Raw genomic sequence first — 14309 nt, 5'->3', positions numbered from 1 at the left:
TTTCTGGTCACTAGATAATCGCAGGACAGTTGCACTAATCCAACAGGGCAGACCTGTACAAAGTGAAAACTGCTGATGAGTGCCAAGAGGTCATAGATCTTCACCAGCTCCCATATTTGCATATGAGTCCTACTGATAAGTGTTACCAAAGGATATTTTTTGTTCCTCTTTTCCTGTTTTATTACCCTAAACTGTCTTGTAACTAAATAAATTTTTCTTTTCATTTTCCCGGTTCGTGCCTAAATTAATGATTGAAATAACCAGTGCCTTTTATTGTATTGAATCCACATATTGCCTACATTAGCCGTGATGCATTTTACAGATTAAACTCTACACACTATAATGAGAACTGACTTCCGTTATAGAATTATTAGAATTCTTCATCAAAAATGATATTTTTCTCCATCATAAAATATTTACCCTTTTTTCCATACATCTTAAAATATGTCAGAAAATTAGTCTACATTTTGTACTGCCGTCCAGCTTTTTCATATTTGAGAAATGTATGCTGTAACATTTATCCACTGGATTTGTAGTTTTCAACTCCTAAAAGTTTCAGTGTTTTCACTTTGCTGCGTGCCAAGGAAACTACGACTCCCATGAAACCGCACATGGTTTACTGTTAATATCAATATGGCTTCTGTCAGTCAGACAAAGGCAAATCATTTTTTTCTTCGAAATGCAATCTAATTAAAGGAAGGCAGAGGGAGAGCGGGGCATTGAAAAATGTTGCCGCAGATCTGGTGACGGGAGACTTTAGGGAACGGTGGCTGCAGGTCCGATATAGAGGTCCGATCAGTTAAATGGTGTGGTGGACGGAGGCCCAGCACGATAAGGTAAGAGTCTGATGCCTGGACAGCGATATTCTCATTAGCAGCCCAGTGTGTTGTTGGTCAAAGCGCCGTTCTAACATTTCAACCCCCTTCACGACATTTGCAAACTTGACATCGATGCCTGGAAACGTTAGTATGATTCGGTGAATTAACCTTATATGTTAGCTAGTGATGGCTGTTTATTTATATATATATATATATATATATATATATATATATATATATATATATATATATATATATATATATATATATATATATATTAACGTTACGCAAAATAGCTGGCTAGGTTAGCTCACTTGCTAGCTAAGCTAACGCTAGCGATACAACTTCATATGAAATATTGACAGTAAAGGCGGCGCGGCCAGTTTTAGCGGTTGGGACTGTATGGGCTGTGCAGTTTGGAGACGTGTGACTGTTTTGGTCAGGTCGCCACCCCAGGACCTCTACTAATAGCCGTCTGCCTTGGTAAGAGCTCAGGACGTATCTTACAGACTCTGCGTCGTGTGTGGTGACACTGAGTTTGGTTATTGAAGTCGCGACGTCGCTAGCTTAGTTGAACTGAATCCAGTTTTGTTTTGGGGGTTGGGTTGTGTGTGTTGCTTCAGGCATCATTTAATTACCGATACCGAAGTTTATGAACGACCCTGAACTTGAGTTTTGGTAGTACTGACTTGTGGGTGTAACCAGTCAATTCAAGTGGGGCTATTGGGCGATATTTTCCCCATTTCACGTCTGCAGTGCCAGCCTGAAATCCGAAGTCCCGAATCTGTGCAGACTGCACACCTGTTTCTTTGAGCTCTCTGTGGCGCTCTATTAACTCGGCTAGCTGGATACCTGTGGTGTGTACTGATTCAGTCTCAGTTATTGCTGGTGTGGTCTTATAGCGGTATGTTGGAGGGAACTAAGGAAACAAAATCGAATTTAGCGGTACACGGTACAAACTTACCCTAGAGCTACATGCTACTAACAAACATGAGACCCCAAAGCTTTTCTTCATGTTGATCTAGGCCTTCCTGTAGGGTCTCTAAACATTTTCGTAGGAGCTCTTCCGAACAGCAACTTCAGCAGTACAACGTTGTTCATGGGGCATCATGTACTATACAGCGTACCGTAGCAATAGCAGTGTGTGTGTGTGTTACCAAACCTACACTGAAGGTGTCATGGATTGATGCTTGAGCTCTCCTACAGCATACACTAGCAAATACACTGAATTAAAAGCAACCGGGTCACTTCCGATTCAGTCCGTTATTGTGAGTCCTGCCAAAGTGGTTGAGTTCAGCTAAAGCAGCCAACATAACCTAACCAAGGCATGCCTGCTCCAGTCTCTGTGTGCACCTTGCAGTTCCAGAGAGGACTCACACATTTTCGTGTTTTTAATGAGAATGCAGTTAACACATGCCTCCTGTTTATAGCCAGACATAAACAAGACACTGAAGGGGTGTCGTGCTTAAGTAGTCTGCCCTGGGTAGTAATAATAAGAGCTATTTTTTTCAGTTGTGAGAATGTGAACTGGCCGGATTAACTTCACCATCTGGTCAGTGCCAAGTTCTATGTTATATTTACTCTGTTAGTAAAACTCAGAGGGTCAGTCCATGCCAGTTCCTCTAGACCTCCCAGTTCATGTCATGGGTTTCCTTGAAATAAAGTCATGAAAACTTTGATAAAACCTTGCACAATCATATAGCTCTACTTTTAGTCATGAGCTCCTGATGTTTGGCACAATATTTGAAGTTTGGATAAATGTAATCACTTTTCTGATTTTATTAAAAAAAAATTTGTATATGTAAAGCATCACAAATTGCCCATTTTTCACTGGATTGGGTTGAAATGTATGCTGAACATCCCACAAACCATAAGGAGAATTTGCAACATGTATTGCAATATGCAACACTCGTATTCATGTAATATTAATTGATCATTTTTTGTAATGTTTGCTGGCTGCAATATTACATTCTGTGATTTTATTTCATAGACAGATATTTGTACTATGTTGACTTCAAGGGTTTCAATCCTTAAGCCTGATTTCCAGTGGGGTCAAGAAATGAACAAGTTAGAGCTTGTAAGTAAATTAGTACAGGTGAACTAATTTCTCACATCATCAACTAGTAGTATTAGAAAACAATACAACAAGTCTGGACTAATCCTACCTGAAACAGGTTTGGGCTGATTGCAAAATGGATTGCTACATACCCAGTAGTATATACAAGAATGCAATCCAAATTAATTTCGTTATTAAGCAGTGTGATGTGAAAGGTAGACTGTGGAGCCCTTCTCTGTTGGAAAAAGCCTACAAAAAGAGGTACACTGTCACAAGACTGCCTACACTAATGGAAAAGTTAATCTTTCAAGTTTGGCTGAGTTGAGCACAGACAAGGAACTACTGAAGTTGGGAAGTGGCTGCTCTGAATTGACGGGTGATGCCACAGTTTGTTTGCATCACCAGAAGTACTTTTTGGTGAAATATAGCTTTCTTCAGATACAGTGTTGTGATCCCTTCAACTTGCATCCCAACAGCAAACGGCGAGGCTCACTGAGGATCGTAAACGCAGGGAAAGCCAGGGCACTTATCGCACGCACAGGGAAGTCTGTCAAGCCTGGACAGAAGTGGTGTCCTCCATGTGTGATAAAGGACTCAGAATTCACAGTGGAAACAGAAGCTGATGAAGATACACAGATGACTGAATATGAAGGGTACACACCAACGTCTTACCAACATTTCAGTTTGTAATGTTTAATATTTCATGTTCCTCTGGCTTTGTCTTCATGTACAAGTATAAGAAATACTCGTTTACAGATGTGTAAATGTATTAAATGATGGAGTAATATAACTTCTTTAATTTTTTATATGTTGACAAAGAATATTAATACATTGCCATAAAAATGTTTTAAGGAAATTGGAATAAACATTCTTGTGGGGAGGGGGGGGGGAGTCATATATCTTAAAAAGTGGGGTTTCCGGCTCTGAAGCTATATTTAGCAAGATATGTGGCAATCAATATTTTATGCAGCTCCAAATAACTTCTAGATATGATAGAACTATATTATTACTACACAGAAAGAAAATTTGGTTGCAAGAAAGTAAAAACTAGTGAAGATATTTTGAAAATCCTTCGTGGGTAAAAAATGATGTTTATTAATTTGATAATTGTAAAATATTGAGCAACAAATATTTACATGAAGATATATTTACATGTTGCAAATTATCCTTGGGGTTTCTTGGATGTTTGTTACAAATTTCAACACAATCCACTGAAAAACACACGGTTGGTGAGACTTGGAATAAACAAAATACAAAGACTTGGAGAAGTGATGAATTTTAGCTAAGAGGGCTAAACATTCCTAACTCAAAAAGTACCTGGAGTAGCGCGATGGGATTTTGAGGATCTCATGAGTTTAATATAAGTTTTCGTGGTTTTTTTTTTTTTTTTCCAAGAAAATCTATGTCATGAACTGAGAGGTCTAGGTGAGTTGGTGTAGACATGGAATGAGCCCACAGCAACATGGCTGTTGCATTTTTCACAATTCCTGGTTTGGAATTTAAAGACTTGCTTCCATATGGAACACAGATTGCATCAGAATTCAAGGGAGGACTCTCGATGTGCTGCGGGGGGGATGTGCAGGCGTGTGGACTTGTGTTCACCAGATCAAAACAGCTACCCTCCTGCTTTCAAAATCCATGAAACTCCCTGTAGCTGCGCGCGCGTGCGTCCGCCTTCGCTGTGTACAAGCTGAGCTCAGCAGTGTGAGAATTATTCTCCGATAAAACGTCTGTTTTGAGTGACTCATCCACTGGCTCTTTTGTTAAAAGTTGCTTGGCTATCTTGGATGGAAATGTTTCTTGGCAATTTTCCCTTAAGTTAACCACCTCCCTCCTCCGTGCAGCCTCAGCTCTCTGTGTGCTGGGTAAAGACCATTTAAAATCCTCTAGTAATGCATGTATTATCCTTGACTTCACCTCCGAGAGGCTTCATATTCCCCTGCAGCGATTGGAGGGTAAGCATAGCAGAGGTTGCCATTGCCCTTAGAGTGGCTATAACTGAAGAAATGGCAGGAGCGGTGATTTGGAGCCTAGTATTGTTAGTTCTGGTGTACTGTGTGTGCTAGCCTTGTTGTTTTCCTGTAGTTTGGTTTACCAGGCCTGCCTCTCAGCACTTGGCCTGCTTCTTTCTTCTTTTTTTTCAATGAGCACTTACGGTGTATCGTTCTTGCTTGTGACGTCGCCGTCCAGACGCCCCACAGTAGAAGCGAACCACTAGAGCGGCAGGGTGCTGCTGTTACTGCAAGTCCATCGTTTGTCCCGCTCTGTGTGTGTGTGTGCTCCGGGCAGAATGTCTCACTACACGGACGAGCCTCGCTTCACCATCGAGCAGATCGATCTGTTGCAGCGCCTGCGTCACAGTGGCATGACGAGGCAGGAGGTCCTGCACGCGCTGGACACACTGGAGAGGCTCGAGCGCGAGCACGTGCAGAAGTTCGGCCGCCGCCACTCCCCGTGGGGGGGGGGAGGTGCCCGGCCCGTGGCTGACTCCGCCCCCTCGGAAGGTAACCCCGGCGCAGCGGCCGGCGGCGGCGCTCCGAGCTTGTCGCCGAGGGCCACCGTCGCTACGCAGACCGCCTTCCACGGCAGCGCCCTGTCCCCGTCACCCGTCAGCTACGACACGTCTCCGCCCCCCACCGTCGCCGTGCCAGTCCCCGTGGTGACGGCGCCACCCGCTCAGAACGGCAGAGATGCCTTGGTGCCCGTGAGCAATGGGAAACTCTCTCCGCCCCAGTACCCACTCGGCCACGCCCCTGCTCGGCCTTTTGGCTTCGAGCCCCCCGAGGAGGAGATGGACATTGATGACAAGGTGGAGGAGCTGATGAGGTCAGTCTGGCAGCTCAGTAAGGCTGCTGTGGTGGGTGTTTTGGATCTGACTCACAACCTTCACTCAGTCAAATGGACATTTTTTTAAACAATTCTCTCTTTCTCTCTCTCTCCCTCTCTCACACTGTGTCTAGAAAGGACAGTAATATAATCAAAGAGGAGATCAAGGCGTTCTTAGGGAGTCGGCGAATTTCTCAGGCTGTAGTTGCCCAAGTCACAGGTAGGTGCTCTGGACACTTGTAGCACTTTTGTGGTTCTGGTGCTGAAGCAAAACTCTTAAGCTGTTCTGTGCTTTTCTGCCGCAAAAGAACTGGTCCTGGAATTGCTTCTCAGCTAGCAAGCTTGGTCCGATCTGGGCCCTTAATCTTCCTGGTCTGGATCCGAGAAATCTGTGATGGCAGCGGCGGCAGGGCGGGGCCTTGCTGTCACTCGTAAAGTTGTTTATCTGCCATTTCCCAGAGATTCACTATTTTGCCATAGTTAATTCATTTTTCTAATATATAGTCTGCCAGAAAACATTGATAAGTTGTTTCGCAATAACTGTACATATTCATAATATAAACAAAGCGCTTGTGGTCTTGCATGTAATCCCACTGCACCGAGACGATCAGAGTTAATTCTCTGTGGTCAGATATCCTCTCAAAGCAAACAAATATTGTGATCCGTGTTTTTATGCCGTCGATTTCTGTCGACTTGTTTTTCCGGGCTGGGGAACACCGAAGTCAGACACAGAATCCTTCAGCTCTCAGACCAGTGGAAAGGCGGGCCAGTTCTTGTAAGAACCTGAACCAAAACTAGCACCAGCTCCGGCTAGAGCGCCGGCACTTCGCTGGTGGATATCCGATAACGTCCGAAGTATGCAGGCTTGCTGTTTGCAGATCCCTAGCTCCGCCTGCTGGTCCGTTATCCGTGCTCCTCTGTGCCCGTTTGGTGTCGCGGGTTTGCCGTTTTCCTCTGCTGTCATAAGGAGACGCCTTTTATCGTGTGTGTGTGTGTGTGTGTGTGTGTGTGTGTGTGTGTGTGTGTGTATCCTGCAGGCATCAGTCAGAGCCGGATCTCCCACTGGCTCCTGCAGCAGGGCTCGGACCTGAGTGAGCAGAAGAAGCGGGCCTTCTACCGCTGGTACCAGCTGGAGAAGACCATGCCCGGTAATGCCCAACCCCACCCCCACCGGCAGGCCAGCTCCACCCTGCTCCCCCCCGCGCAGTCCCTCTTCAGCTGTTCGACGCGATCGATCCATTATTAAAGCGCTCATATCCATCCACTGTGTCCTGGTCTCTGTCTGTGCCGCGAATCTGGGCAAATCCCCGCCGGCCGACTCTGTGCGAAAGACGACGCCTCCTGTAGACGGCTGTGTGTCGCAGGGCAGGCAGAGGAGCTCTAGCCTACACCTGATGTTTGTTCTGTTGAGATGTGTGGACTCTGTAGCAGCCTTGGCTGAGTGCACAGTACAGCACCAACGGGCTTCTTGACTAGAGGGAAAAACACTTAAACATATCCTGTATGCTGTGGAAAGTATTACTAGTGTCAAATGTAGGCTGTAAAACATGGTGTTTTTGTATTATTCAAGAGAGGAATTATTATTGATGAGAAGAGGAGAATGGTTAGGCTTGGACTAAAACAAGCGTTTATATGTAATTCAGCATATAACACAACTCACGGTGCTTCTTACACTATGTGCCCATATTCAGGAGAATTCCAGCTCATAACCTGTGTGCATGTGTGTGTGTTTGTGTTTGTGTTTGTGTTTGTGTGTGTGTGTGTGTGTGTGTGTGTGTCTGTGTAATTCATTTCTCAGCTGCCCCATGTCAGCACCAAAACGCTTCTTTGTCTGTATTAATGTTTAAGTTGCATAAATGTCCTCATTACTTGGAAGAAACAGCCAGTGCTGAACTCTTTCATGTCCATTTTACTGTATCTCCCAAATGTCTACCAGTACTGATGTCACTTGTTAAATACTGGATAAATGCCAAAAGTAATTGTCAGGAGTGTTTTAATCAGATTTGAGAATATATGAATAAAGTATCAACAGTCTATCAGCAGTAGTCATAGTCTTCATTAAATCAAAGCTCTCACTCACAATTGCCTCATATGAAAATTAGTCTGTGGAGAAAGTATCAAAACGTGTCATTTTGGCTATTGGAGATGGGAGCTGTAGAGTCTAACCCCACCCTTGCATCTGTTGGACCCCCTGTTTCATCATCATCATCACACCCGTCCGCCGGAGGTAAGAGTGGGCATACGAGTCGTGAGAGAAAGCCCCCCCCCCCCCCCACCACCACCACCACCACCACCTCGCCGCCCCGGGGCTCCGAGAGGTCGGCGCAAGCCCCCAGCGCCCGGCGCGCCCTGTCCAACGGGCCTCGCGGCTGACAAGCTGTCGTGTTTGTGTCCCAGGTGCTACCCTGGCCATGAAGCCTGCGCCCGTGGCCCTGGAGGACATGGTGGAGTGGCCTCAGTCCGCTGCCCCCGTCGGCTGCGGCCCCGGCAGCTTCCGCCTGCGCCGCGGCAGCCGCTTCACCTGGAGGAAAGAGTGCCTCGCCGTCATGGAGAGGTGAGACTGCGGCCACGGGGGGGCGGGGCGGACGCTCTGGGCGTAGAGTCGGCAGGGGAAGCTCTGTGGCCTGCGGAGTGCACTAAGAGAAGGAAAAGATCTCAAATCTGGATGAGTTGTGAACATTCGAAAATAAAAGCGAGAACGTTGTAGAGAGAGAAACGGTCATGGAAGGGGGAGCTCAGGTCAGGTCATGAAGGTGTACGTTAATATTTGTGGGTAAGGACTTTTTAAATAATTTCTGTGCACTTGCCCATTCATGTATTGCCATATAGTACAATACATATATAGTAAAATGTATATATACAAAACAAACGTTTATTCCACCTTTGGATTCCAGTGGCGATAAAAATAAAGTGGCAAATGAGCTATATCTGTTACTTGATCCAAAAATCTTTTTGCATCTTTACAGGTTTTTGGACCTTTTTAGTGAATAGGTCTGTCAGTATTTCAGTGTGAATAGAGAGCTCTTTAAAAACCTGATGGATCCTCACTTATGGTTGGCTGTTCATCATATCAAATGAAGTCAGTTCTGGTTCTGTGCTGAGCTAAATGACGACCATTGTCTCAGAGCGATTTAAACGCTTTTCCTGCTGTCCATGCATCCCGCGTCCCACATTTTCCACCCGCGTCCCACGTTTTCGGGTTGCGTTCAGGCAGAGTGGGAGTGTTGGTGGGAGATGAGCAGTCACACTGACTTCTGGTGGGCACACCCTGCATTTGGTTATGAGCTGAGGTGAAGCAGCTGAGTTAGACCAAGGAAAACACTCACCACATGAGGCTGTGACCTCCAGGACCACAGGTGACTAACCCCTATTTTAAGGGTGCTTCGTTCATCGTCCGAATAACAACATTGTGGGGTGTTTCTTTACTGTTTCTCTTTCTTCAGCTACTTTAATGACAACCAGTACCCAGATGAGGCAAAGCGAGAGGAAATTGCCAATGCCTGCAACGCTGTCATACAGAAGCCAGGTGAGATGAATTCTCTTGCCATAAAAACACCGACCGCATGCGTGTGAAGCCATTGTTGGAGTTTGCCATCCAGGGAATTTACTGATGAAGTTCGCACTGACTTTATGACCAGGAAAGAAGCTTTCTGATCTGGAGAGGGTCACGTCTCTGAAGGTGTACAACTGGTTTGCTAATCGACGAAAGGAGATAAAGAGAAGGGCCAACATAGGTAACGCTGAGGTCCCGCGGGGGCCGGGCTTGTCACGTATTACGCAGCAGTAGTGTTTTTCAGTGTTACTTGGGTTAACACTGAGTATTTGAGGTATTTGAGTATTTGAGGGTTTGCACCTCTGCGTCAGCACTCTGGTTGCCAGTCCACTTTCCCGGGCCGTGTAACTCCCCTGCATGCCGGTCCGCTGCGATCTCGGATAGGTTATGGCAAGGTGTGTTTTTTTTTTCGAAGAAGCAGCAATCCTGGAAAGCCATGGGATAGACGTGCAGAGCCCGGGGGGCCAGTCCAACGGGGACGAGGCGGACGGCACCGAGTACAGCGAGCCGGTGGCAGAGCAGGGCCTGGGCGCGGTAAAGACCTCGTTTACTCACGCTACTTCATAAACGGTCCAGCGGTCCGGCCTCCGTCGATCCCGCGTTTAGTCCGACACGGATCAGAGAAGACCGCGAATTTGGATCAGTCCCCAACTGTTAATTTCATGTTTCTTTTTTCTTTTTTTGTATTTTTCTTCTTGAAAAGAGAGCACTGGCCAGAGGCTTTGGTTTCGGCAGAGGGGACCTGTCCTCGCCCGTTCAGGTACGCAGGACATGCTGCCAACACAGACAGGCCTTCAGTACCACACGGTGTCTTTCCTCATGCTTGCCATAGCTTGTTAAGCTATTATATTCATACTGATCAGACATATGTGGCATGGGGTTGGAGTTCACATTACCGTGTGGTATTACACAAATATAATTGTTCGATATAATAGTTCTTTATTAACTGTCTGTTCCAAGGCTACACTGCTCATGTGCAGGGGGGGTGCTAGAGTCCAGCACGCTTTGCTGATATCCCTGCTCAAACATCCCCGATACACTTATTTAACCTGGTAATTAAGTGATGATGAATTGGCTGTGTTTCAGAACGGAAATCACCAAATTGTGCCGGGCTCTCTAGGACTGGAACCGATGACTTATCAAATGACTCCAGATATACATGCATGTGTAACACAGATTTGTTCCGTTAATGCATTGTATAACACAATGCATAATAACATAACACAACTCAGCTAATTATCAGCTAATTATCAAAGTTTTTTTGCACACTGCCTCTGCACACCAGAATACTCAGCCACAGAGAGTCATTTTGAATTTGTGATCTAAAAAGCCATTCTTGCGATTGTAGGTGCCCACTGTGTTTCCCAGCTGGCTGGCAGCCTGGCCAGGACTGGGCCAAGGCAGGGCGGGGCCTCTCAGGGGGGCAGGGCCAGGCAGTCAGGGCCCAGGCTCAGGCAGTGGGGCGGGGCAGCAGGCAGAGGGCTCCAGACTGACAGCTGTCTCCTGGTCTCCCTCCTCCCCCCAGGATGACAGCACGGGCCCCAGTGAGCACCAGGACCCCATCACCCTGGCTGTAGAGATGGCAGCGGTCAACCACAGCATCCTGGCACTGGCTCAGCAGCGCAGGGGCAGCAACGACATCAAGGCCGAGGTGCTTGATGACGATTGAGGAACCTGCTAGACACACACACACGCACGCACACATACACACACACATCTGCCAAAGGAGGAGATTGGGATTGGTGTGAGGAGGGGAGGAGACAGAGTGATGTGAGTGTGAGATGTGATTTGAAGGGAGATTAGAGAAAATGCTGCGATATGCCTGGCTGATGATACCTTACCACTAATGACTGAAGGAACTGTAGAGTTCTGAGACTAATAACCCCACATTATCCCCACTCCTACAACTAACTCCTACAACTGCCACCTCAGTACCATAACGTTTATATGGTGCCCTGCCAAACAGGCCTAAGTGTCTGTGAAACAGAAACTCAAACAGTGCTTTTTCCATGTGCGCTTTGCTAACTAAACCCATATAAAACAGAAATTTGCACACAACATCTAGTAGGACGGAACAGGTCTACCATTCTTCTGTGGCTAGCAAGGAACCGCCAATTAGCTTCACGTTATTGCACAAAGCTAATTGCTGTTCATTCGCCTCACTTGCATTTTTGACTGAAAGACCTTTTCCTTCTAAGGAACGTCCTGCGCTCACGGCCGGCCAAGGTGCTGTTTGCCTCTAAGCCAACCTTTTGATTTCTTTTCGCAGACTTCGTGTGGTTAAGATCCATCGCCAGCCACACCGTGTTTCCCCCTAGTGGCGAGATTACGATACCTCTTAAGTCATGAGACCTGGGCCTGCTAGCTGGAAATCATATGAGCCTTATTCAGTGATCATGAGCTTCACCGTCACCTGACCAAGGTCAGGTCGGCTCTTCTACAGGCTTCTTTAAAAGCAATCAGACGAAATGCTGTTAACTGCACCGTGTGTAACCTCATAATGTCCTGTAGTTGGGTGCTGTGTTGGACACTGAAGATAGTCAGGTTTTGACACTGCAAACACTTTGAGCAGCACAGGACTGTGACAGAGACTCAGCAACCATGGTACTGGGTCACCATGTTCTGTTGGTGGGATACGAAGGTACATGCCCATTCACATGGGTCCACATATCAGTTACAAATGTTGATTACAGAAGATGGATGATAAACGATTAGAATTCTTAATTGTTGATCGTCGTCCAGAACCACTTTAAATAAATATCCAATTTAATATATCCACTTAAGCAGTCATTTGGTGTAGCTGTACAGATCCCCACAATGTCACTTTAGGGCTGAAGGCCATAGTGAATCTAAATTTACATTTTAAGAACATGTTACTGCTCTCATGCAAATCATGTGTTTTGTCCTTCCATCTGCTCCTTAACCAGTGGGAGAAGCAGAAGGGCAGTGTAGTGGTTATTCAGTTCTTAGAGAGCTGATTTCAACAGAGCCACTGATAGGCTCTTTAAACATGATGTACAAGACAACTCTTGGAAGTGCTGCTTCAAATCTTGTAAATCTCTGATTTTTGAGACATTAATTAATGAATTTCGCACTTGAGTCTGAAATTTTTCAACATAGAAATGTCCATCACTTAGGACTAAGCTTGTTTTAGCATGTTCTTTTCATTATCTGCAATTTCACTCCAGAAGTTCAAATATTCTCTCCTTTGTCCTAGTGTATTCTTTGGAGTAAAAAAAATACTCTTAAAGGTAAATTGCCCTCTTTTTGCACAAGGAGCCTTTAATATTAGATGTAACCTAACCATATTTCACTTTATGACTTTCTGTCTCTGTGCGAAGATTATGAATCTTCTCTTAAGGCTTAAGTATAAAAAACAAGATGTGGCATCAAGAAGTAGCATTTGACAATCTTCATTTCCTAAAGGTTGCTATTAAAACAAGTGTGTTCAACTTTTAAAAAGAAGCTTCGACTAATGTACCACAATATTTAAATCTTTTGTTTTTTTTCTTATGTGGCTCTAAATGGAGGATTTTAGTGTTATAGTCCATCAGTCCATCAGAGAAGGAAAGCTGAGAAGAGGTCTGAGTCACTGAACAGTCCAGGGAAAGTGCCAGTGGTTCGACCACCTTAAATACATTTATGATGCGGGTCTGTTTCGGTCCTGTCCTTGTGACTTCATTAGAAGGGAAAAGTGTTACCTACTGTCAGCTGAAATATAACGTCAGTGACCTCTACGTGTAATCCCTTTATTGAATTAAAATAATTCTTGTCTTCTTTGTATTTATATCATAATGCACCCTTCATGATGTCCCTGATTTAATACTTGCATGGAGAGAGGAACCCAAATCTTTGGGTTTAATTGCAATTGACTGTTTCTGTTTGAGGGAAACCGTGAGGGAGTTTGTCCTGTTATTCTGTCCACGTTCAATATGTGAATATATTACAAATATATAAATATTCTATACAATTATATTACAAATTACTGTTGTATCAACTCAAAATAGCTAAATCATGTATGTCTTATTTCAGGATTTAGTGCCTTTTTTGGACAGTAGACTGTTCAGTAATTAATATGTAGTATATGTATGCTTTATTACTTTTTTAAGACTTTTTTTTAAACTTGTTTATTTTAGTACTGTATCTTCTGAAGAATAAAGACTGATTAAAGACAAAATTGTGAAAACGACTGTGTCCAGAAACTGCATAGTTTATATCATGGAATATATTGAAAGTGGGAGCCCCAGGAAACCCCAGATAAGAGAGTGACCAAGGAGTGTCCCTGGTCAAGGAGAAGAAAGTAACTGGCTTTTCATCTCCAGTTTTGCATCATGGTTTTATTAGGTCACAGCCTAGAGAGGAGTGCAGTTTTTCATCAGTTTTCCGGGACTGGAAAAACTAAAGTCTCAGCACAATTACCTTCCAAACCTGACAGACAGAGATCGCCTTAATATGCTGAAGAACAAATATGCATCATTCATATAGACATGCTTTTTTCTTTAGTTATTACAATTTTCCAATCCCAAAGCCACATAAGACAATGGAGGTCTGCATACTGTGAAAAAAAGAACAAATGCACAAACCCTTGTGTAGAAAAATATACAGAATCCAACGATACCCAATTTCAGTATCTAGTCACACCACCACCCACAAATTCATGCAAATATTTCAAGGAGACAAACAGATGCTATGTTAGCCTGTTCACTTGGCTAATGTCGTTAGTCCTCACTGAGACAACTCCAGTAAATTATGTTTCATATTTTCAGACCCTTGGGAAACATTGAAACTGATATCAATGCATTTGGAAGTGCTTCTATTTAAAGTACATTTTCACATGTACTCTAAAAAGTGATACCATTATCCATATACAGAGACCATGTCAAATACAATGCAAGGATCTCAAAAACAATGTACACAACAATAGAAGTGCAACACAAATTGTCAAAACTAGTGTCCAGGAACTGTGTATAAATGTAACATATAGAAATTCCAACTCCGGAACAAAACGTCTTCCTCCGCATACGCCTTTGCTTCCATAACCAATGGAAAAGACCAG

General features: G+C 44.5%; 1 protein-coding gene across 7 annotated transcripts; it reads left to right on the top strand.

The window, feature by feature from the left end:
• The first annotated feature begins 621 nt into the window (after nt 1-621).
• On the top strand, nt 622-13442 carry hmbox1a (homeobox containing 1a). Of its 7 annotated transcripts, XM_027001469.2 has the most exons (12): nt 622-836; nt 3351-3527; nt 5164-5700; nt 5835-5920; nt 6738-6848; nt 8098-8254; nt 9144-9226; nt 9339-9434; nt 9669-9787; nt 9957-10013; nt 10779-10904; nt 11523-13442. In XM_027001469.2, the coding sequence occupies exons 2-12, from the start codon at nt 3511-3513 to the stop codon at nt 11535-11537; spliced, it is 1404 nt and encodes a 467-aa protein (XP_026857270.2). In that variant the 5' UTR covers nt 622-836; nt 3351-3510; the 3' UTR covers nt 11538-13442. The 7 variants fall into 7 exon arrangements, with proteins under 7 accessions (XP_026857270.2, XP_035388797.1, XP_035388796.1 ...); XM_035532904.1 differs by having other exon boundaries at nt 9675-9787; nt 10779-13442; XM_035532903.1 differs by having other exon boundaries at nt 9672-9787; nt 10779-13442.
• The last annotated feature ends 867 nt before the right edge of the window (nt 13443-14309 follow it).

Source organism: Electrophorus electricus, chromosome 13 (genome assembly GCF_013358815.1).
Source record: "Electrophorus electricus isolate fEleEle1 chromosome 13, fEleEle1.pri, whole genome shotgun sequence".
Taxonomy (NCBI): domain Eukaryota; kingdom Metazoa; phylum Chordata; class Actinopteri; order Gymnotiformes; family Gymnotidae; genus Electrophorus; species Electrophorus electricus.
This window is presented reverse-complemented; position numbering and strand designations above follow the sequence as displayed.